The sequence below is a fragment of the Triturus cristatus genome, chromosome 3_2 (assembly GCF_964204655.1).
Source record: "Triturus cristatus chromosome 3_2, aTriCri1.1, whole genome shotgun sequence".
Taxonomy (NCBI): Eukaryota; Metazoa; Chordata; class Amphibia; order Caudata; family Salamandridae; genus Triturus; species Triturus cristatus.
In genome coordinates, this window is record NC_140584.1 from 352,432,049 (window position 1) to 352,457,432 (window position 25,384).

General features: G+C 43.3%; 1 protein-coding gene across 1 annotated transcript in view; it reads left to right on the forward strand.

Moving 5' to 3' along the window:
* The first annotated feature begins 331 nt into the window (after positions 1–331).
* AKIRIN1 (akirin 1) overlaps positions 332–25,384 on the forward strand; it is a 214,579-nt gene continuing 189,526 nt past the window's right edge. Inside the window, exon 1 of the mRNA XM_085647865.1 lies at positions 332–908. Within this exon, the coding sequence (XP_085503991.1) occupies positions 695–908 (214 nt within the window). The 5' untranslated portion in view covers positions 332–694. The remainder of the gene's footprint in view (positions 909–25,384) is intronic.

Here is a 25,384-nt window from a genome sequence, read left to right on the forward strand (position 1 = left end):
TGCGTTGCCTACAGACACAGTAAACCGCAGCTACTTATTTGCAAAGCTTGTAAGGATACATTAATCTTATGAACGGTCAGTCTACTTGTAGGAATTGTATTTTGAAAGCGACCAAATCTATTCCTTGAATTGTTATACAAACTAGATGAATATGAAAAATCAAAAGGAATTAAGTACATGGATTTTGAACACACCTTAAAAAAAATGTAGGCAGTATGACACTGAAAAGGCTCCTGGTCGTTTAAATATGGCCGCTACGGTTCACAAGTCTCGCCTATTGCCGATACAACTGTAACGAAGGCGTCATCCATGTAAAAAAAACAAAAAAAAGTGGAGGAGTGAGCCCCATGACCTATTACTGGCAAGTAACGGAAGATAAGCCTCTGGCAAAAGTACCAGTTTCTTGGCCGGAGAAAGACCGGTCCCATAAGAAACACGAGCGTGTGACCCTGGGGAGCCCCCTGCTTTACTGTTGTAGGCGTACCCTGTGTGACGTTTAGGTGACGTCCCAATCGAAGACGGTTGGCAGGCTGCCGGGAGAGAGACGCCATTGCTGTTTCTTCGTCAAAGTGAAAGTGCTGCTCAGGGTGGCGGTGGGCTGCGTGGGGATTTATCTCCTTCCGCTCCCTTGACTGTGTCCGGGCGTCTCTCCGTCCTCTCGTTGCCCAGGGGCTCGGTGTAAGCGGCGGCGGACATGGCGTGCGGTGCCACTCTGAAGCGGCCCATGGAGTTCGAGGCCCTGCTTAGCCCGCAGTCCCAGTCCCCTAAGCGCAGGAGGTGCGCTCCGCTGCCTGGGTCCCCTGGAGGACATTCCCCGCAGCGGTGCGGACTGATGTCCCACGGCGACGAACAGCCGCAAGGAGCACCACCACCTCTGCCTTTCGTTGGGGAGCGACGCCTCACCCCAGGTAACCGCAGAGGAGGCTCAGGCCGGATGGCACAGGGAAAGCGACGACATGGGGGTTATCCGGGGACAGCGATCTGGGTCAACGTGATTGATGGTGGTCTATCAAAGTGGGAGTAGAAAACCCGAATACAATAGTAATTTGTGGAAAAGACCATCGCCGCAGAAGAAGCTCGGAATTCAATGAGTGTCCGTCTTCTAAATGAGTAATGCTGTTTTGTGGGGTGTGGGCGCAGGGCTTCACAGTTGGTCAATATTTTGATGTGGATAGGATGCACAGAGAGTTAAGTTTCTAGATACGAGTATCGGCATCAGTCGTGCTCTACAATCCCACCACTTCTGACTCCCGGGCATTAAATACACTTTTTTTTGGGCGCGGCATAGGCAATTTATAAGACACAGAAAACAAAGCATCTGTTAAAAATCTCAGTCGATCATGAATATATACTCTTATCCTGTCTTGTTTTAACTGGAACTCGTTTTGCATTGATGATAGAACGATATTTTTGTGACAGCTCGATACGCGTTGTTAGGATCTTTTATGTGATTGAAGACTCAGATATGTTAAACCTGCATCCGAATATTCTAAGATTATGATTGAGGCTGTATCGTATCTGTCCAGCAGTTTTATGTTATGGCAAGCACGTTGTGCTGTCAAAACGTGGATGACTCTTTGTAGTGGTTTCAGTCTATCACTGGCTAGGGTACTGATTTATTGTGCTATCTAAGTTAAGTGGAGAACTACCTGTTCTGAGCTAGTGGATCCTTCCAGATATGCCACAGGTGACTAGACAAAAAGATCGTTGATTGGCAGTAAATGTAATGATGGCCATTCAAATGTGAAGTCACGTTTTTCCTGCAACAAATACATGTTCGAGATTTTTCCTCCATTTTTATCGACACGATGGGTTTGTTTTTAGCCAGCATATTCAGCTCTCCTTTGTAAGTAAATAAAACCCGTTGGCATCCTCATTGTTCTACGACATAACAATGCATCATTTTTTTACTTACTTTTTTCCTCAGGAAATTGGTTTCTGTGCGTAATGCAACACCATTCAAAAATCTGTATTGTTTTAAGGCAATCCATATTAGCCAGGCAGCTCTTTAATTTGTCAATGCTTCCTCAAGTACGGCTTTTTTTTCACTCTGACACGCAAACTTGACATTTTTCCTACTTTTTTTGCAGTCATACTTTTTATTTTTTCGCTTTGAATTTCTGTTCCATTACTGGTGTGAAAGGTGAGCTTGTTGCCCTAATACAGATACTTTGTTAAATTATGCTTAAAGGGGTGAATGTTGTTTTCAATAGCGCGAATTTGACAGGAAGGTATCGGAGCGCTTTACATGAGCACCACTTGCATTACAGACCGACACATTCATTTTTTTGTTAGCGCGGGGAGATTATGTGATTTGCCCATAATGCCAGGATGTTGAGCGTCCCTGACGATACTTCAGCCCGGTTCCCCTGCGTCGAGGTCGACCGCTCTAGCCATTAGGCCACAGGATTGCCCTTGTCTGTTTTTGTTATGCCTCACCCCGCCTTTGCTGGTTGTTGCCTACATTATGATAATGATTTAGTGACCAAGAAAGTTGTGCCTAACTGCTGTCAAAGCTGTGTTAATATATTTGCAAATGGCTAACCTTCTCCCTTCTTCATTGAATCATTTGGATAGACTTTTCATCCATGAGCAAATTGTTACCGGATAACGGCCTTGTTCGTGTCTATTACGTCCTTTGTACATGGCCTTGCCTGCCCGTATTAATTGTATAGTTGCTTATTTGAGTGCTGCTTCTCATGACATTGGCTCCCCACCGTGAAGTATTATCATATGGAAACCGATATGTGATTTTTGATTAACGTAGATTTCGATTTTTATTTTTCCAAACGCTAACCTCGCCCACAGGCACACATCTATGCATGTCAGGAATGTGTCTCTCTGAGACCTGACAATTCACCTATTTATCACCGCTTCATTTCGGTTATACTGCATCTCACACACATTTTTTATCAAGCTTGATTCAATTTTTTGTTTTTGCTGCACGTGCTATGCCAATACTAGTCATATACATCATAGTTGTCAATCGCGAAGGATTTAAGATCTTCCATAACTGTTTGTGAGTCAATGATTCATTTTTGACATCTGTTCCTTTGTTATATTTTTGGTCTGTTCTTCGATAATTAAGCCACCCTAACGTCCTTTTATTGTTGGTATTGTGTACTGTCGCTCGGGCCCCTTAAGCTACAGTAGCTAGACAGACAAACGTACTGCCTTCCTGTCGAATACTGAAGTAACAGGCATTAGTAAATTCATTAGGTTTTGTGTGATTAATAATGAGCTGTTGTAAGTTGTAGCTTGCTGCGTAGTTGTACAATATACGTTATAGAAAGCCTGTTAAAGTGTTATGAAGCCTTTATGTACAAAAAGGCAATATATTGTGCTGTTACTAGTGGTATATTGCAGGTAAGTAATAGCAACATTTTGAAAAATTAAAGAAGGAATTAATAAAATGTATTGATGTAATAGCAATATTGTGTTTAAAGGAGTTCTGACAACTCTTGTGCCCGGTGCCGCAGCACCATTGAAATCCTGGCCCTAGTACCTGCTAGATGGCTGCACTTGTGACTGCCTGTTTAGTAGTAAAATTTAGCGATATTCTTTGTTTAGTGAGATCCCTAGAGCTTTTGACTCTGCTGCCACTTTATCTTCTGCACCATTCATTTCATGACCTTGTTGTCTGCAAGATAACTGCACTTGAGACTGCTTTTTCAGTAGTTGTCCTGGAGCTACTGCACCCGTTGCACCATTCAAATCATGACCCTATTGCCTGCTAGATAAATGCACTTGTGACTGTTTTGTTTAATAGTAAAATCTAGCAATAATCTGGGTTTAGTGGAGTCCCTAGAGCTTTTGACCCAAGTCACTACACCTGCTGCACCATTCAAATCAAGTCCCTTTTAACTGCAATTGTGGCTGCCTGTATAGTAATAGAATATAGCAATATAAGGTGTTTTAGAGGAGTTCTGACAACTTTTGGGCCCGGTACTCCTGCACAATTGAGATCATGACCCAGTTGTCTGCAAGGTAACTGCCTGTTTAGTAGTTAAATATAGCAAAGCTCTTGTATGTTAACTTCATTTTAAACCCGCAATGTTTATTACAAAATTTAGAATTTGATCATAACGACCAAATAAATTAAGTTGAAAAAATCAATCCAATAATGCCTACAAAGTGCAAAGAAAGGTACTGAGTCATGAATAGGAAATGCCACAAACGTTTTAAGGCTAAAGCATCTGCGTTACACAACTAAGTAATAAAAAAAGCAAGCATTCCAGCATACTGTTGAAAGCTGTCTGCCTTTTCTGTGGGAAGATATCTTATCTTGACAGTGAATGGGGCTTAAACATTGTGAACAGCTTTAGAAGTATTGTAAATGCGTGCAGCCAGGGAAAGTAAAAAAAAAAAGTTCCACACAAAAGCAGATGAACACAGCAGTTCGGCTTGTGGGAACTGGTACGAGCCCCCTTTAAGATATATTAAATACAATAGATTTCACAATCACAGTGCAAGCGCTTTGCAGGTGAAACCTAAAAGACGTGCACTGGCATCTGATTTATGTATAACCCTAAGAGATGTCACTGCACTAGCAACTCATTTTTTCAATATCGGTATCAGAGTTTTACTGACAGACCCTTTGTAGTGAGATGCATATTAAAATAATTTACTTACTAGTGAATTTATTGCCCCCATAAAGGTTAAGTTAAGACTTGATTCTAATTTTACACTCCTTCCTAAGTGAGGTCTAGTCTAACCTATTTCATTCTAGCGTCCCATGTTCTGCCCATGCTTTTGTAAGGTAATCATTATTTGAGTGTAGAAATGCACACTTCAAAGCTCCCATTTAGTAACCAGATCTCTACTTGAAATTCAGCCAAGCCACACATGCATTCACACTTGCAATTCATCACAGCAGCAATAAGCGTTTGAGAGCGCCTTTTCTACTATGTGCTAATTAGCCTCGAAACAGTTATTTACATTAGTTAGATGTGATCAGTTTGTATTTACAGCTTATCTGGGTTGCACATATGTCCTGGTAGATGTGGCACCCGCAGTGAAATCCCTTATATAGTCGCCTTGCTGAACTAAATGTCAGAACTTTGCCAGCCCAGTCATGAAGAGTTAGCGATATGAGTGGTGGTGATTACTTTCTAAAGCACTTGCATGTTATGAGTTGCACTTTCAGTATTGCTCTAAATGTGCTCATTCAGTTCTTACTTAAATATTTTTTTTAATCGCATTATATTCAGATTTCATCATAATGATCTTTGTGTTAATTACAGCATGTTTACACTACATACCATGGTTCGATATAGAATGCTTTTATCCCTTTGCCCATTACTTTTTCTGCCAAAAGCGTTATTTTGGGAAATAGTGGAGCGTGGCTTTAATTTCGCAATTTGAAGGGTTATCTAAATTTGGACTTCAAATATGTACTTGAATTAAATGATTTAAATTCTGAAGAAAATATATGTATTCATTATGGTTAAATTGAACACGACCACAGAGATCATTTACCTTTAAGTAATAAGATGTGTGTTTTTTTGCTACTTGTCAGATCTTCCATTATAAATAGATCTCGTTTACAGAAAGCTTTTATCTGTTTGTTTTTAAGACCTATTGTGGGCTGTAATAATACTGGAAGTGGGGTTAAGGGTCTGCCCATTGCTCACCATCGGTTGGCTTTCTTGTCAGTGTCATTTGCCTGTTTTTTTTAATCAATTATTTTCCTTCCACTTTTTTGTCCCTCCCGTTAAGCATAGCTTCTTTAGCAATATTTTCATCAGCTACTTGTATACTTTCACTGCTTACATTTAGGAAAATACTTTTTCTCTTTCTGTACTGCATTTGGGTGGGGGTGCATGTTTCTTTTTTTTTTCGTGCACTCATACCGCTTCCTCTTCAAATCCCAACTCCATCGGTCCATGCACTGTGTTCCCCGACCGTTGCTTACCCTTTCAGTTTTTAACTCTCGCCTAGGCAGTGCTTGCACTGTCTCTGTGAGACGTGCTGTATTCAGGATATGGGGATTGGAAGCTCCGCCCATTTTCAAGGACTGACCCTTTTACATGTGTTGTTACTCAGAGCTTGTGAGCACTATTTATTTCTTTAAGAAGGAACACTGGAGACCAGTGCTTGTGGTATACAGAGCTCTGTCGTAAACAGGGCTGTAAATCTTGCTCTTATCCTGCCCCATTTGCTGTGCAATTCAAAACAGAGGACTGTTATGGCTGCAGCTGCCTCCTACTTTTGAAACGCGCAGCCTGGTGGGTTTGACTGTAAATGTAAGTGAGTGATTTCCGGCCTTACAACAGACACTGCTATATCTGTAACACAAACTCTTCTGTTAGCATTTCAGTATTATTTACCCATCTTTTGATGAAAAATTTATTGAAAGTACAAAATGAATGGCCAAAGTAAGTTTTTGTTTAAAGTTCGCCTAAGCCTACTTTTCTCCATGATAAAACAAAACCAATAAATAAAACCTTACTTATTCTTTGTGCAGAGCGTTTTTCGAACTAGGAGAATGTCAGATGCAGTGGCCTTTATCTTTTTAGTCATGCAGATCTTTTACTGCAAGCCGAAGGCCTTGGTAAATGATAACAAAAAGCAATTTTTAGGCTCTGTCTACCATCACCTCATAAAGCAGTTTGTACTCCTCAAATGGACACTGTAAGTAAATAGCAATTGGGAATTCATTGGGGCAGTGAACACTGTCAACAATGCCTATTTAGCCTTGAGTACACAATTCATGAAAGCTTATGTGCAAAAGCAAGGCATGTCGGTTTAAAATTTTTTAAAAGTCATTAATTCTTTGAAGACATCTACAGTTCTTTGCTCTGCTGTGACAGGGTATCCTGAAACTGGCGTCATAAATAACTGATTCCACAGGGAATATATATTGAGCCACGATTATGAAATGCACCTCTACTGTGCGCATGGAAGTTTGTACGAAGCAGGCTATTTAAACAAGCATTTGCAATGCAATAGGTCTCACATTTGTTAAAAGTTAGAGCTGTTGATGTTGAAAAATGACAATGTTTTATACTTTAGCTTCTTTACACCAATGGCAATAGAGCTTTGCAAATATATAATTGCTCCACTGCAAATAAAAAAACAAAAGTAAAAAACAATTGTCATTTTCAACGCAAACAGCTCTAACTGTAATAAATGCGAGACCTATTGCATTGTAAATACTTGTTTCTTTTCTTTTTCAAAACCCGCTGCCTTGCCTCCTCCAATCCAACCTCTTTTGCTCCTGCTAATTATTGGTGACTTGGCAGCCTGTCCCTCCCCATCTCCATTGTTGCTCACTTGGTCATGTTTTCTCTTTTGCAGGGCCTGGCAGCTGCATTCTGCTACAGGACTGCTCTTACACTTGATTTACTTTTGCCCATAGTTATTTACTTTTTTATTTTACTGCTCCAAAATTTAAACCCACCATCTTAGAGCAGTAAATTAAATGTAAAAAAAAAATGGCCATCGTTTGGTGGCACATGCATGCGTGATGGCGCATACATTGTTATTCATGATTTAATTTCTAACCACTATTATTGGGGCATAGTAGCATATTTTGGGGGACTATTCCTGCTGGTCTGGGAAGGTCATCATTTGGAATAGATGAACTATCGTTTAAGAGTGTCTTTTATTGTTTGGTTGCTTGAAGAAAGTTAGCACAATGTTGTGCATGCAATTATTTGATAAATTAGGAGTTAAAAGAATAATTTTTGTTCAAATAAATAGGTAAATTTATTAATGCTAGAAAGCTTTAGATCGACTTGACTTTGCTGCGTGTCTCACTTCTTGGGCATTGTGACATTGCAAAATGAATTCAAAAGCTATTTTCACATTAATCAATTGGTTTTTTTTTTTTTACAGTATTTTTCCATGAGTATTTTCAAGCATTGTATTTATTTATAAGCATGTTATGCTAGTGCAAAGGTATTCAAACTGGTGGTGGCGGGTGCTATGTTTTGTCGTGAGCAGACCTTGCGGTTAAGCTGGTCCTAAAGGCAGGCATTGATCTCTCTTTGGAGGCTACTTATTAACCCATATGCTTCTTTTCTCCCTGAAGTCCGGGGAAATAAGGTATCTTGCACCACCTGTTCTAGCTAATTATGTCACTCCCTTCATCACAGTTTCGGCACAAAGGTAAGTGCATATATATGTTAGGTAGCATCTTTATGCAATACAAGGTCTGAGTTTATACATGGGTTTGAGTTGTCTGCCTACCTGATATTACCCTCAGCATTGCCTACTATCGCTCAGTGTAGAAGGAATTCTGACTTTGATACTCTGACTCCAGTACGTCACTATGTCTCCCTCCTTCCCACTGTTTCATCCTGCCCTCTTGTGTTTCCTCTCGAACTCTCAGATGCCTGGCAACAGGCTACTTGGAAACTTTGTTGCTTATTTTAATGATAAACTAACATTTATGGAAAGTCTCCCATCAAGGTTCTTTTGCTGTTTCCTTTGTCTTGTCCCCCCTCTAGGCCCCTTTTCGGGGTCTTTCTGGTGTCCTTAAAGTGTCAGAGTACTATACACAAACAGCAGTGTATAATGATCAAAAGTGGATTCCCAGGGTATAAATTATTGGCGGCGTGTTGGCAAAAGAACGTTAAACTCTAACTTTCTTTTGGTGCAAGCTTTTTTCAAAATGTTCTGTAACTTAAGCAGTTCTGTTTCCATAATATCAGCATTATGACGTTTGCAAGCTGTGGCCCAGTTGTGGTAACATCTGTTCCTTTAGACATAACCGTGTAGATTGAAGGGATCATGTGGTGTTTCTTTGTGGCAGAACAGAAAATGAAATGGGAGCAGTGTGAAATCTGTGATGCAAAAATGTATGCCTCGTAGTGCCAAATGTTCCATCTCCAGTGTCTTATCTTGGTGCAGGGTTTACTGGCAAGATTGAATTGATCTTCTTTCTTCAGGGTTTTTGATTTCCTCGTCTGATGTTAAGGACATATTGTTTGACGCCAAGGACAAAACATTCTCATGTTTTATATTGTCCACTGGGCTAGTAGGCTTATTCCCATGTAGCACAAACACTTTGGCTGCTAGTTTTTCAGCACCATACCACCGATGGATTTGTGAAAGAGGATTGTCTGCAACGAAGGCGAGAATTGTGTCCATATGCATACGTTGGTGTAATTTGTATGTAAGATTCATTAACAGTCTGTGGAAATACTGTGAGCTAAGTTTGGATTACTGACAGTGGTTCTAGCCATGGGGCCATGCCTGTGCTCCATCCAACCCTGAACGACTCCAGCCCAGTGACCCTCTGAGCTGTCATTGTATACGGGCACCTCTGCTCTGTCGTAGGTGCTAGGGTGAGCACTACCAGCTGGCCTTCTTTGGTACCACCCTTATAAGAGACATCATCTGGTCTGTGGACGCCCTGCGCCCAGGAGACTGTTCACCCTACCCAACCCAGTTCTTTCTTTGAGAATCTTCTTGTGCACTATCTCAGGGTGTTGGCGTGCTGAGTGAAGGTTTTTGACTTCCCCCCCACCCCCCCCCCCGTCCCCCACCCGATGTGTTCGGTCACTGGAATTTGTGGACCCTTTCTCAAAGCCGTCACATAGTAAGCGTGCTTTATATCCTATGGTTTAGCTAGCTGTCTTAGCCTGTGTGTATTGATGGAAGAGCAGGTTAGCTGAAAGCTCTACATGCCTCTTTGTGTCTTAGCATAATCTGATCTACTTCCTTTTGCCTTTCTCTGTCACCTCAGTCGACTGCCGGGCCCCCGACCCCCACAGGCCTTGTGCATTCATCCTTGTCATATTTGAAACATATCGCTGAGGAGCCCTTCCCTGACGGCCCTCCTTCCCCCACTTGAAAAGTGCTTTTTGATTATAGTAGGATTTCTGCTTTTCGATGCCCCTTAAAGTGGCCCTCCTAAAAAGACTGTTCGAGCTTCTCTGACCAGGACCCGCTCTCCTTGGCTACCATCATCTTATGCATGTAGCCCGTCCTCATCGTCCTACTCCATGTCTGGGTGGGCCTGCATTTTTAGCCTATGGCCCATATCGTAATACAACCATGCTTCCCCTGTGAATTGCTGGTATGCTTCATGTATTTTGGACTTGTATAACCATAAATCTTTTTCCTACTTGAACCTCCAGCAGTGTGGAAATGTCTATAAACTCTTTACGGCATATGCTGTGTTTAACTGCTAAAGGTAAACTTGCTAGGCCTGTGGCCCTTCTCCTTATATATGGGTGCCCCTGTGTGCTCCTCTTGTGGGTCTCCTGCAACTCCGCACCCAGTCGGCCTTTGCCCCTGACGTGCTTCCCCACACCTCCGTGGGGGTGAGATGTGTATTGCTTGTTGATGGTATCTCCTCATGGGTCGCTGTTCTGCTTGGGACCTGTGTGGGTGCGTATGCGGTGCTTGCGTGTCCCCCCCCCCCCCCCCCCCCCCCGCTGTTAGTTTTGGCTCCCCCAGGACTCATTGCCTTGTGTCCCCCCCCCCCCCCCTCCACATGCCCACCAGCATCTGACACCCCTCCCCCCCCCGTGCTGGCAAATAGCAGTGGCGGAAAAGACATGGCCCTCTTGCTGGTGCTGGGTGTCACTCCTGAGGGGTACATCATCTGCTCTTTGCACTGTCTTTTCTTTCGCCTTTTCTTGCCGCTCTTTTCTGGCAGCGCATTTCCTTGGCTCCTCTCTCACTTCTGTCTCCCCTGGAAGGTCCTTGCATTGCTCTTCACTTGCCCCAATGTCGCTGGGTTCTTCCGGTCTACTTTGTCCGTTCTGCTCCCCTCTGTTGCTTCAACAGACATTCTTTGCTATGTGTGACTACTGCCTCTCTTGCTGCCCTGGTCTCATCTATGTCTTCTTGCTGTATGTTGCTACTATCCTTTCCAGGATGCTGATCACCGCTTGCGCACACAGGTTGCGCCACCATCAACTGCCTGTCCCCCTGCTCTATCTGAGGGTTTTCTCCCTGTAGGCCTGTCTGTGACCTTACAACCAGCTTGGGCCGTGTCACCTCGTGGGGGCTATCCCCATCTGCTGGCTTGGTTTCTCCTGGCATCTGTCACTGTTGATTGCCTCTCCCCCATGGGTTTTCCCCGTGTGCACTTTGCTGCCCTGCTCAGCCGCCTAATATCTCTGTTTGTTGTTAGCTGCCCCTTTGTCCCGCCAGTTGCAGCGCCCTCCTAGGCTGTCCCTGTGTGTTTCCAGGGGGCTGTTGCTCCTAGACGCCCTTGTATAGCAATTGGAAGGGGTCTGCGTGAGCTCTTCCTCATGCTCATTTTCACCGTTGGCTATAAGGCCATGGGGTCGCTCTAGTGTATTTTTCAGCCTCTGTGTGCTGCTAATTCTGCTTGTGACTGTTATAAGTGAAAGTGCCCACTGGTCGCTCCTTGTAGTTATCCCGCTCCCCGTAGCCTACTATGACTCTTTGTGATCAAAACAATAGTCCATCAAAGGTGGCGTTGCATGCTCGCGTAATAAGATGAATTATCTTTCAAAGGCGGTATTGCTCTTTGCCACGTGCTCTTTGGAATAAACAATCTCTCAAGGGGAGTCGTCGCTCTCCGCGTGCTCTTTGGGATAAAGCAATCTTTTAAAGATTGCATTGCTCACCTCAACCTCTTCCTAACAATTTTTAAAGATGGAGTTGCTCTCAGCATGCTCCTCTAACAACCAGTCTTTTACCAGCGGAGTTGCTTGCAGTGATAAACGATCAGTTTTTGAAAGGCGGCTTTCACCTCCTTCCTCTTGTGATAGCTAAAAAAAAAAAAAAGAAATTGTGTGACCTTTCTTCACTGCCTTTTATAACCTTTGTGGAGGGGGCAGGGGATTCTTGTGGGCTCTTTATCCTGCTCCAGACTCCGCTGCTTGCTCCTTAATGCACCGCCTGCCCCTTTTACACTCCCTGGACTTCTCTTTCACACGGTTAAGACCAGGGGTGATGCCCACTCCTCACAGGACGGCTGGCCTGGTGCTGCTGCTCCGATGTATCTCTGGGCTGCAGCAGTGATGCGTGGGGGTGCAACCCGGACTCAAACATTCACCCCCAAAACAGATCTGGGTTAAATCCTTCGTTTACTTTGCTCACCATGCCACCCGAGTTTGGACCAAGCCATATGCAAATCAGTTGGACCCTGATCCCCAATGGTCCAGCCTGAACTGCCAGGCCAGTTCCTCCTGGACCGTATAACGAGCATTCTGGGGCCGGTTTCGAGGTATAACCCCTTATCAGCAGATTAGCTTGAATACAGTGGCATAGCGAGCACGGGGCCCTGGTCTGGGCATACCCTTCCCACTTAGGGCAACTATCTCAACACAAAGATGTGGGCGTAGTGCTGGTCCCAGGATGCTTTTTTTTCTGGTCCCGGGAGGACCTGGTCTGGCTGTTGGGCTGGACTGTTGCCATGGAGAGCAGGGTCAAGACAGATTTGCCTATGACTGGGTCCAAACTGGGGTGACCTGGTAAGCAAATGAACAATGGATTTAATCCAGATCTGTCAGTGGGGGTTAATGTTTCACAATGTTCAGCATTCCACCCATCATCTTTTTGTGTTGCTAAAGAATGTTTAGGACATAACATTTTGAAGTGGGTGCCTTTCTGCTGTATGCCTAACCAACCATCCTAATTTCCGTTCTCATTCTACCAGCAAACTTTATTGCTAGGACTCTTACGAGTCCCAACATTTCGATGTCAAACATAAGTTTCTTGTTCGCACTTCTAGATAATGATCCAGATTGATGCTGGCATATAGGTAACTTTATAAATTGTTGTTTTTTGCTGCTTTTGTAGTGCTAAGAAGTTTCAATTCTTTATGTAAAAGGACAAAAATGCAGACGTGTCATTCAGTTGGATTTGGCAGTCTTGGATGTCTGTCACAATCTCTGGCTTGTTGGCCCATACCTGCTGTGTTTGAGAGCATCGCTCCTTCATACATTAGGAGCGTACCAAAACCATTTGTTTCATTAGTGCGTGAAAGCTCAGCATCCAAACCTGTAATGTCACAAAACGATCAAGGTGGCACATTGGAGTTACTGAGCCTGCAGGTCTCAAAGATAACACGTTAACTTTTGTGAATCTGTAGTTCCAACCAATAGTTTATTTTTTTCTTTGGCTAAGAAGGTGGAACACTGTTAGTATCGTAACTGCCTAAAAATGTGTGTGTCTGCCTGTCATTGGTGTCTTCACCAGAGGGAAAACTTGGTGGCTCGTGGCCTGCAGAAATACCACAAACTGAACATGCTGAGATGGCTGACTTAGAGGACGTATTCTTTTATGCTGCTTTGCACTGCAGACCACACTTGAATATCTATGAATTTTTTTTTTTTTGCGGACAAAATCTATTCTTTCTGGAATGGGAGCCACTACAGTCCTGCTACTCGATATGTTGAGATCTTTCTCCGACATTTCGTTGTGGTGTGCTCAGTGTCTTTGGGGGCTCCTGAAGCATGGACATGGTGGTGCTAAAGTCCTGCTGAATTTGTTTTCACTCATAGCTGGTCTGACAAAGGCATTTGGGAAAAGTGCTAAGGCGCTGAATAAAGCTGTGAACTATGTCTTAGTGTACTACTTTACTTCCTTACAGCCCTGATATGACATCTTCACTGAGTGTCAAACACGAACAGCCCTATCGATGCATGCAATCCCAGAGTGTCTTTAAAAATAAATAATTCATTTTTGGGGCAAAAATGTAAAAAATTAAATGTTATGATGAGCTGAAGTTCCGGCTCTAATCAAGTTCTGAATGTTATTTTTTTTTTTTAGCTCTGACGTTAGCTAGGACCTCCTTGATTTTACTGAAATATGTACAATACACTTATGGGGCGAATTGGACAGCCCTCTTCATCCATTGTGTCATTCATATTTTTCTTCCATCTGCAACAACATGGAGCAGTTGGTCAGCCCACTTCAGCTATTGGCTAACTTGACTGTAATGGACAGCATTCTCCGCTTTCTCTAAGAGCACATCCACACACACACTAGTTTCCTTAAGTGCCAAAGACTATATAACCATGTGCGCTTTTTGAGACAAAATATTTTAGCTTTTAGCTATGGCTTTTCTTAGTGTTAAAGCTGAAATAAAGATGTCTTCAAATAACAGGAGTCAGTCATGGGAATCTCCAGCATCATTTATCCTGCTCTGCTGCAGGAGGGAGTCTCTGAACATCTGCGTCTGCTTCAGCTTGCAAACTACTCAGTTTATATACATTTATAAGCACATAGGAAATAGTGAAAAACAATGATATCGACAGAAAATTGTGATAAAGGACAGGGTCCTTGAGAAATGTAGCTGTAACGGGACGATTTCAGACAGCTTGCCATTTATCATTACCAGTAGTTGATTGGTTTCCTTCCCTTCTCACAACGTCTGGTTACACTTTAACCAAACCATTATTCACTTACCTTGACAGCACAATGGGGAGTTGGAAGTATTTATAACTAATCTTGTGAGAACATGTGTGCAGCGTCTGCCTCCTTACTGGCTCCTAGCCCTAGTGACAGTTTACAAGACCAAGTGAGAGGTAAACGCCTTCCTTTACTGATCTTTGTACTGGAAGGAAAACATTCTGCAGTCGAAGCCTTTCCATAGTCGCGTAAGTCAACTAATCTTTCCATGAACCCAGCTAATCTAGGTAAACATGTTTATCCTGGAACAAACTCAAGTAAAGGGTACTGCGAAGGAAAGAGAAAAAGAATATTGAGAAGGATGATCTTGCTCAATCCTCCCTTTTGAGTGGTATTCTCTCTGTCTGCATCATCTGCATAACTTCATGCTGATTGGGGTTTATCTGGGACACCGTATCTTTACTTACAGTAATACGAGGCTTAGAAAGGCGTGCTGAATTACATGCAGGTAATATATTTGAGAATACATACTGTTACCCATATGGCAAGGGAAATGTAATAGTCTTTTAAATAACCTTGATCCCCAAGACCCAAAGAAGGACCCCAAGTCATCCCAGAAAGTTCTTACGGTTTCCTCATGCACTTGATACCCAATATCTTGCGCATTTTCCAATGCCTTATACACTCTTGGTGTATTGTATGCTATGTAAAGGTAGCAATCCGTTTTAATCCTGCTATAGACTACATATCTCTGCTCATATGTCTAAAACAACCCAGTTCTGTAAAACCACTGTCCAAATAGCAACCATTTTAGGTCTCGCCTGACCCAGCACATGCGCTGGTCTGGCGAGATATTTTGTGAGGGCTCCAAAAAGTGCTACCAGACCAGCCTAGAGCTACAGTGCATGTGCGCGAGCACGCGCACCGCGCTTGACTGAACTTTCTTTCACTTTCGCGGCCGCAGTGGAGCGACTCCTGAATTGGTTGCCATGGTAAAGCCAGACCAGTACCTCGGTTCAGGCTCGGCTCTTGTGGCTTGTAAACCTCTACTTTAAATGTACTCGTGTTTGCATATTTGTTTTCACTTTTTTTTAACGGTATTTTCATGCGTCGTCTTTCTTCTTAGGCTGGGGATGTGAAATTGGGAACTTAACATCTGAATCTATGTTTGCACCAGACAGTACGATCAATTGCAACAGTTCGGCAAAAATGAACTTTTTTTTATGTAAAACAAAAGATATTGCGCCACCTAATGGTTTTAAGGGTATGTCTTTTCTTGATCCTTCCCAAAAGGAGAAATTCACAGGCTGCAACTCGTGCAAAATACTTTTACTTCACCCCCCACATACAGTACCTATCTCACCAGCTCACCGGTGAACATTCAAGTCTCTATTTCTTGCAGAATAACTCATCATTTAAGTGGTAGCATATAGGCTGGTGGTGGTTGAAATGCGGTACCACTATAAGCTGCAAGTTCACTCCTTCAAACGGGATTGGATGGAAGACTGAGTCTTTTCTGCACGTGCAACACGGCTATGAAACCAGCTCCCTTTTGAGTTACCCAGAGAAGCCGGTTTATAGCAATACAGGGAAAGTCTAAAAAATGGGTATTTCCTGCAGCATCAGCATGATGTGTTGTCACCCGTCTGAAGTTCTATGACAAGTGTGTAGAGTGCTTTGTAGCCTATGGGTGAAAGCAGCGCTCTATAAAACCCAATACTTCTAGATTTGGCACGACCCTTTAATCTCCCAATATCTCAGCAAGGCTTATTAGGGTTAAAGCAACAGACGGGCGCAGGACTAACCCCTGGACCAGTGGAAATGACTATACTCACGCTAGGCACCCCGGCTCAAAAACCAAGCATGTGGCAACGATCCTTCAAAAACTGGAAACAATATCTATCTAATCTGCAAAAAAATAAAAACAAGCATTTGCAATTCAATAGGTCTTGCATTTGAGAGAGTTTGAGCTATTGACATTGCAAATAACAATGACTTTTATTTTTGTTTTCGTTTTAAAAACATAAATAAAAGGCATACTCATTTACAATTCCAATAGCTTAAACTCGCGTAACTGCGAGACCTATTGCATTGCAAATGCTTGTTACCATTGGGTTTCCTAATGCTGTTAAGGCTTCATTTATAGTTGCCTCCAATAATCTGCCGTATTACTTTTTTCCAGTAATTAAGTTCTACTTCCAGCATAGGTATTATCCCTTTTCCTAGGTCACTGGCTTCTTGATCTTCTGTTTCCATCTGGTCTAATCTTCCCATTTCTCGAAAGTATGGAATTAGGGTTTACCAATATATAATTTAGTACAGTTTTTTTTGGTTGATGTCATATGGTAGGGAATGCCCATTCTATGTTACGAGACCCACCCTAATCTTATGGCAACCAGTTGTATGCTCTCCCTCCAACCCCAATACGCTCTCCCTCCAACCCCAATACACACACACACATAAAATACACTTGTTTTCCCAGGTACATAGGATAGCCTAAAGAAGAGGTGGTGTTTCTGTTAAAGTACCGTTTACATTCACTATGTCTACTTCTACCCTTCCTTCGTCCACTAAACAGATGCTCCCCTTAATCTCCACCTTAAACCCAGAAGTACTTGGAAAGGAGGTGTTGTATAATTCCATATTAAATCCAGAAATTCACTACAATGTGTTGAATTTATTATTAGTGATTTTTCTTCCTTATTTCCTGACATAGCTCATTCTATACAACCAGAAAGTATAGTAACCGGTCTATTATATTCTAATAATTTTATCGTGGATGGTCTATTTGTTCTCTACTCTGCCCCAAACGTAAGGGCCTTAATGCATAGCTCAAAGCGTTAAATGTTAGAGGCATATGTAACAAATTGGAACCCTTTTTTACCTCGGCAAGCATTTGCATACATATCCAGCAGCCTCAAACATTAATTTCTTTATGGTATGCATTCATCATTTGTATTGTCTCCGGATTATACTGGTGCAAATCTATTGTTGGGCAACATTTATTACAAATTGAACTTGCTCTTTATTAGTAGGGGCTGTTATTTCATATGTCCCAGTTGCAAGAAAAGATGGCAGGAGGTGGTGCTCAGGAGGAGCTCCTTCTGAGCCTGGACAGACCGCACTGCTGCATGTTATTTTCCTTGTAGGGACTCATTGCCGTTTGGGAGGTGTGGGCTCCCGACTGCATGTGCTGTCTTAAGGAAGCTAGACTTCCATTTGAATCATTTTATGTTTTTAACATTTTGCATGCTGATTTTAATTAGAGTTCTTTTACCAGTATACAGTGCTCACAGGGGAACCTGTGAGCCCGTAGGGGTTGCTGGACCCTGGTAAATCCCCCTTTTCTTTTGCCCTCACCTTTTCTTCACACTCCGGTGCTGGTTCTTGACACGGCCCCCCTGCCATGGAGGGCTTTTTAAATTGCCGATCAGCGCTTCCGGGCAGTGGGTGCTCCAAAGGCAAACCCGTCTGTGCCATGAACACGCCTAGCGCCAGGACCCCTGCCGAATTTACAAGCGATAAAAAGCACCACACAGTTCTTTACACCGGTAAAGAACTGCATGCGCTTATCAAGTCGGACAATCTATCACAGCAGGTATACTTGCACTATAACATGGCGGACCTTCCCAAAAGGGATAAGGGCCACTGCATTAATTGTGGTTTCACGCTAGAGTTATTGGATTCCCCTCATTCAGGTCACACACATCACATTAGTAGCGGCTTCAGCTGTGTGATAACAGCCAGAGTGCGTGTCACTCTTATTAACGCGCTGTCACTTCCTAGGCACAAACACGAAATTGCTAATACTAATAGATCATTTACAACTGGATCTACAATTTATTACGGAGACTTTGGCCAACCCTTCTGCAGGCCCTGATTTTTGCACAGCTACCCCGCCCGCTTTCCAGTGTCCAGACACGATAGATTGATGAAAAGAGGTGGTGGGCTGGCACTTGTAGATCATGACACATTCTCAGTGAAAAGAGAGTTGGTCCCTTCTTCGGTATGTGAAGCATATCACCTTCAAAGCAAGAATCTAAATGATTGTTGCGTGCTCCTCTATTGTTCTCCTGGACCAAGGGGAGGCGTTTTGGACAGTTTTGGGCACTTACTAGAGGCCTCTGCCTGTAAAAAATAGTTTAATTATATTCGGGGATTTTAATTGTCACTTAGATGCTACTTCGGACAAGGACACAGTAACTCTCATAGACACTCTAGGGTCTTTAGGACTCTTACAAAAGATCAATTCACCCACTCACTTAGCCAGTCACATATTGCTTCTTTACCAATAATGAGCAGATCATCATAAAGGAGGTGCTTCCTCTAGTTTGGTCTGACCACCACGCCATATTTGATTTAATCATGCTGGCACGACCGTCTTACACCAGTCCATGGCCTTCTAAGCAATTTAGATCCTGGAAAAACAGACAGCTTTCTTCTCCCGCAACAGCTATCTAACACACAACCAGAGTTTTCTAAGGAGTTTTCTACAGACTTGGATCAGGCCTCCCAGAGCTATACAGATTGGCTTTGTGCCACTTTTTCTAAATTGATCCCATACAAGAAGGTATCCAAAAACAAAAATAGTCATCTGCCCCGTGGTTTTCCGAAGCTCTTAGGCTTGAAAAACAGCAATGTGGGAGACAAGAAAGACGCTGGCGACTGCATTATGATCGCCAAGAGAAGATGCGTTACAAGCTGCCGTTGGCCGACTACAAATTCCTTCTTATTAAGGAAAAAATAACTATTTTACACAGGAAATTGAATCCACTTGGGATTCCACTAAACAACTGTTACAGGTAGTGTCCAAACCTGCGGCACCACCAGAAAATCACTCCAACATTGCGACTCAAGCTTTCTGTGACTCTCTAGCTCAAGGCTTTCAGGCTAAAGTAAATCAAATCTACTTTAAGATTGAGGCTTCTTCCTTCACCGAGACTCTACCTGACTCTGGCAATGAATGGTCCGAGACTTTCGCTCTCACGGAATTCTCTCAGAACATATAGATGCCATGGTGAGCAAAGCTAAATCAGGCTCACCCTTTGACCCTTGCCCACTGTCTGGCCTGAAGCTTATTCCGAACCTAATTGGTGCAAACTTGGCAAACATTTTTAATACTATGCTTATCACAGGTGTCTTCCCAACTCAATGGAAGAAGGCCTCAATTCTTCCGTTGTTGAAGAAACCCAACTCAACTTAGATGCTACTGATCCAAGAACTACCGACCCATCTCGCATCTTCCTTAGCCTGCTAAACTGGTTGAAAACGTAATCCATGTTCTGCTTACACGATACATTCAAGGTAACCAGTTGCTGGATGAAACTCAATATGGTTTTAGAAACGTTTATAGCACTGAGACAGCACTGATTAAAGCCACTGAAAAGCTAAGGGTCGCCCTAGACAGCGGTGGGGTGGCAGCTCTCATTCTTCTGGATTTATAAGCAGCCTTTGATACGGTTGATAAACTGTATCCCCACTCTAGGCATCAGGAATAGGGCTAAATCTCTGCTGATAACCTTAGTCTGAGCGCATACAATCAGTAAGCCTGGGCAATTTTGTATCAGCCACCTTTTCTCTTCAATGTGGGGTGCCACAGGGCTCATCTGTCACCCCATGCTGTTTAATATCGGTCACAGAACTTGCGCTCTTAATCAAATCCATTGGCCTAGCGCCTACCTCCTATGCGGATGATGCCCAAATAGTTCTGTCCGTATTAAAATGGCACAGAGGTATCGACCACCTTGTATGATGGCATGCTAGCAATTAGCTCATGAATGTCCAGACACTGCCTCAAACAGAACTCTACGAAGACTGAGGTGAGTGTGTTTGGAAATTTACTCCCTGTCTGGTCCTCTAGTTGGCGGCCTGATGAACTGGGATATCCGCCCATCCCATTGGCTAAGGCAAAAAGCTGAACTATAAGCCCCAAGTCAACTCTCTGGTCTCTTCCTGCTTTTATGTACTTAGAATAGTAAAAAAAAGAAAAAAACTTTTCCATTTAGTCCGACGGAAGCAAGAAGGACAATAGACACTGCTTTTAGTTATGTCTAAACTTGACTATTGCAATAGTTGCTGATCAATTCTTAAGAATCTATTCTCCATAAGCTTCAAATGGTACAGTGCAACATCAAGAATTTTCTTTGGGACTCTCAAATATAATTCCGTTTCCAAGGTTATAATACGGTTGCATTGGCTGGCTATCGGAAGCCGAATAAAATTTAAAGCGCTGTGTATAGCTTATAAGGCAATACACAATATAGGCCCTGGTTTTTTTAAACCCTTCTTGCAGGTATACACACATGGCAGAAATTTGCGTTCCCTAGGGGCGAACCTGTTAATTTACAGAACAAACTGGGGAGGGAGAAGCTTTGTGGTGGGTACTACCAAGCTGTAGAATAACCTACCTCCTCATATCGGAGCCCTTCCCACTCTTATCCTCTTCAGAAAACTGCTAAAAACCTCACTTTTCAATAAAGCATATAGCGCCAAGAAGCCTTTTGGGTATACGAGTGCTATACAAATTGCATTAACATAACAAACCGGGCAAAACAATAAGAAGCATAACAAGAGAATGGAAACGTAATAGTCTCTTTTTGAGCTCCCTCGTATGTCTCTCTATAATTGTATATGTTGTCAATACTGTTAATTAAGCTTTGACGACACCCTTGGTTTGGGATTTTTACCCTTATTCACCACATTCTTCACAAGGACTCCAGAAGTTATCAGCACCTTTGAGGCTCTGAGTCCAGTCTTTCAAGACTCAGTAGATTGTCTCATAGTTCTTGTACGCAAGTTATATCTGCGCTTGTCAGTATGCACTGCTTGCAGTAGATCTGAGCTGCGCTTTCTGTTCTTGACACGTCTGTGCAAGCGCTCCCTTAACGTGGCTTACAAGAATCGTGTTTTTATGTCTTTGGCATTTCACAGCTGAAAGTAATCAGCAGTACCCAAGTGGGCCCTTCCATGTCTGCTGAAGACCATTGCTGCACTGGAAGTTCTATGTAAACACCCAGCCTGCGGTCTGGAGACCATGTCCTTCGGTCGTAGACGATGCAGGCAAGGTGTCTCTCTCCTAATTGTACAAAAAGATTCAGTATTTTAATCAGGGCAATGCAAAAGTCTCTCAGCGTTGCATCGCCAATGTGTACTATAGCATTTCTTTGGGTAGGCCCCTTATGTCTCCATCAATCTGCCAGTCACACACTTATGAGGATTCAACTTAGTGGTATTATTCAGAGTGCTGCACATACTTAGAATGGGAAGTGCATCTACCCAAGTCAGTTCAGCCTCTGCGCATATCTTCGCAATCTTTGCTTTAAGAATACCATTCCCAGGGCTTGAAAAATCATAAAAATGTTATTAGACCTGCAGGTCTAGTAACTTGAATAATCTACTCGACTTAACTGTAATGTACTTGACCCGTGAACTGGTCTCAAATTGTGGGATCCTGGGCAAATATTTTGTCTTTTGGAGCCGCTTTTTTCTTTATTATCACATGAGAGCACTTCAGATATGCAAGTTCACTATTTCTGCGGTGCAAAAAATGTTTTTAGCTACTAGACTAAATGTTTGCTCCATGTATAACAAGAATAGAGCCCATATATAGGGTACACATGATCCCTGGCTTGCCTCTTTTGGCCAGATCTACGACCGTTTTTTGCTGTCGCAAGCGGGAAATCTGCCCCTTTGCAACTGCAAACAAGCATTTGCAATGCAATAGGTCTCGCATTTACGCGAGTTTGAGCGATTGACATTGCAAATGACAATGCCTTTTATTTTTTGAACATAAATAAAAGGCATTGTCATTTACAATGCCAATAGCTTAAACTTGTGTAAATGCGAGACCTTTGCATTAAAAATGCTTGTTCTTCTTTTCCTTCTCTTCCATGAGTCACTGCCTAATGTAACGTGGTTCTTCAAGTTAATGAGGAACGAACTTCATAGTTGTCAATTTCACAAACATCAATTAGACGTTGGCTGCTTCCAGATGAGGATTCATGAACGGATGACACATACGGATATGTACTTTGCACTCTGATATGAAACATACCGTTTCATCACCAGATACATTGCACTAAGCAATCTTCCAAAACTTGCACACTCCCTCTTCATGCTCACCATCAACTAATCTTCTGCAGCAGCAGCTAACAAATAAACAGTCATTAGCTGCTTTCCGGCATCTATGCTTTTCTAGATAAAGCTGCCTTTCTATGGGCTTGAAGGTTTATGCACATTTAATGTTTCCATTGAAGTTTCAACTTGTGTTAGCCACCATTCTCAAATTAAAGGAGACCAGTCTGGGTGTTGACAACATTGCGACGACGCCATACTCTGACTTTCCTACGAACAACACATGTAAATAAATAAAGTGGAATGCAGGAAGAGAACAATAGTGAAACGGTGAGAAAAATAACAAGCAGGACGTGGGATAAGGGAGTGGGTAGGGGAGAGAGGCACGCAGGCTGGCAAATGGTGAGCACTTTCGCGGCCGCTTTGATGTTCTCAGTGGCCGCGCGGCTCACTGAGAACATCAAAGCGGCCGCGAAATGATCACGCAGGCTGACTAATGGTGTGCGCCCGGCGCACATGCACTGTAGTTGGCGGCCTGAAAGCACAAGTTTGCACTTCCAAATCCCCCGCTTCCAAAAGCTCTCGCGAGAGCAGTTCTAGAGCGCTGGCTCAGGCGAGACCTAAAAAGGGTGGTGGTATGTACAAACGCTATTTAGCGAGTAGTTGACTTGCAAAATAGTGTTTGCGAGTAGCTATTAGCAGGGCTCGACAAATCTTAAAAATCTTACCTGACCTGCAGGTCTAGTGACTAGACTTTACTACTCGACCTAACACCAATGCACTCGACCCACAAATTGGTTGCATACAAATTTTCTTCAAAACATTTGCAGCACCAACAACCCAAGAAAACTTTGGCCAACTAAATTGTAAACAGCAAATTCTTTATTTATTACCCAAGTACCTCTTCTTAGCAGTACTCGGGTACACTACTGTACATTAAACACAGTAGAGCGCGGCCCCGGATGAATACTCTTAGCAGTACTCTGGAACACCACTGTACCTTAAACATACTAGAGCTTGGCCTAGGAAAGGGCAGATCGCACCATGGCTTGGAACAGAAGTTACCCCAATGACTGGAACGTTTTTATGGGGTCTTGCATTTGTATTTTATGTCCCTGCTATCAGACCAGGCATGCTGTGTAAGCGCAACTAGGGCCATATAAACAATACTGCCCTGCTTGCTCGTGACATGATATCGTTATTTTCCATCACTGCTTTATTAGAAAATAAACTCTGCACTTTGTGTAAACATAGTATGTAGGAATCAAGCAGAACTAAATTATTTTATGCTCCTTTGGAAGGCATTTTGTGTGAATATTAGCCATGCTGCATAATGCCTTGTGGGCATTGCAGCCGTATTCATGATCATTACCTCTCGGACACCGTCCTTTAGTGGTGCTTAACATTTAATTGACGTGGGGACCTGTCTGTCAAGCGACGGTTAAGCCCCTCAGTGCGATTTCACACCATAGATTGTGAGTACAACCTGCCCCATCTGTTTTACTTCCTAGTGGGCTCCACGGCTTGGCCTTTCAACTTAATAAAGTCAGCACCAGGCAAGTCCTCCTTGTGAACGGTCGTGCTTCATATACAGTTAATTGCAGAGAATCACCCAGGGAAAATAATAAGATTTGCGTTTAACGTGGTTAGTTGTACAATTTGAAGTGGACATATATTTTCGTTCTTGTCCACTTTTCTCCAGCCTCCTTATATTTATACCACTTTTTTACCCACCCATTCACTCCTTCCTTACTATAGATCGTATTATGCAGTTAAATATTTTCGTAATAAAAATAACAAAGGGAATCATAGGGAGCCGGTAACCCTCTGCATCCCGCCGGTGCACCCCTGACTGCACCCGCATTGTAGAGCTGGGTAATCCAACTTCTAAGCTGTGAGAAAACACACAATTTCCTGCGCTGACATCTGGCTCCTTGATGGGCACCGCAGGCAGCTTGTTGGCACCTCACGAAACCTCACGAACTGCCACTGGACGAGGCATGTGCAGTGAGTGCCCTCTGGCCGCCTGTGCCGCCCTCCAAGTAGATTTCATGAATGCTTTGCAGTTTCGAAATCTCAAATTTCACCTTTCTCATGTGCCTCATCTAGTTGTAGTTCTCTGAGCACTATCAACCTTCTGATCACAGGCAGTTCGCAGTGCTAATGTGATCGCACATGTTAATTATTATCCCAATGTGAAGGTCTAATTTCTAGTCAACTAGGTTTATTTACGTTGCCGGTAAGTTTGTGCTTTTCCAGGATAGAAGACTTAAGTCTGAAACAATAACAAGCGTAACAATAGCCCCCGCTGTGCGTTAATCCCCTTCAAAGCCCCCCATCCCAACAATTGAAGCAAAAGCCCCTGACCTGCAGCTGTGTCCCCATCCAAGCGCACCTACCGCAGAGCCCCCCGCAGAGAGATCGAGTCGTCCTTGGCAGGCGCAGGCTTACATCACGAGCAGAGCTACACTCGCAGGGCTCCCAGGATCATGGTTAAACACCCCAGGCGCAGGAGGAGAACTTCTGCTCCGCTAAGGCATCAGTGTCGCTCATGGCCTGCCTCCTGTCCAGTTTACACGCTGCCTAGGCAGAATATCCTGCCGCTTCTCATTGTAATCAGCCAATGAAAAGCGTGTAAACATGCTACTATACACTTTACTGTGCGGAGATTAGCTACCATCTGATTGGCTGATCGCAACTAGGCCTCAGCAGACCGAGCCCGCGTTGCAATCAGCCAATCAACACCTTTGCCTTTCCCGCATTTTGTCACGGCAGTTCTTGAACATTTCACCCAGCTGCCCTCTAGAGTGTTCTACCAGCACTGCACTTTAGCACAGCAACAGAGCTCACTCGCCAGGCCGGTCAAGTAGGCCTGAAAACTGTCTCGCCCTGAAAGAAATTGACTCGCATTTGCGAGCGGGCGAGTACATTTTTCGAGCCCTGATTAGGAAGGGGCGTGCCAAGGGCGTCCTTTCCTAATGAGTCAGAATGGTATGTACCATTGTTTTGGTCGCAAAACACTCAA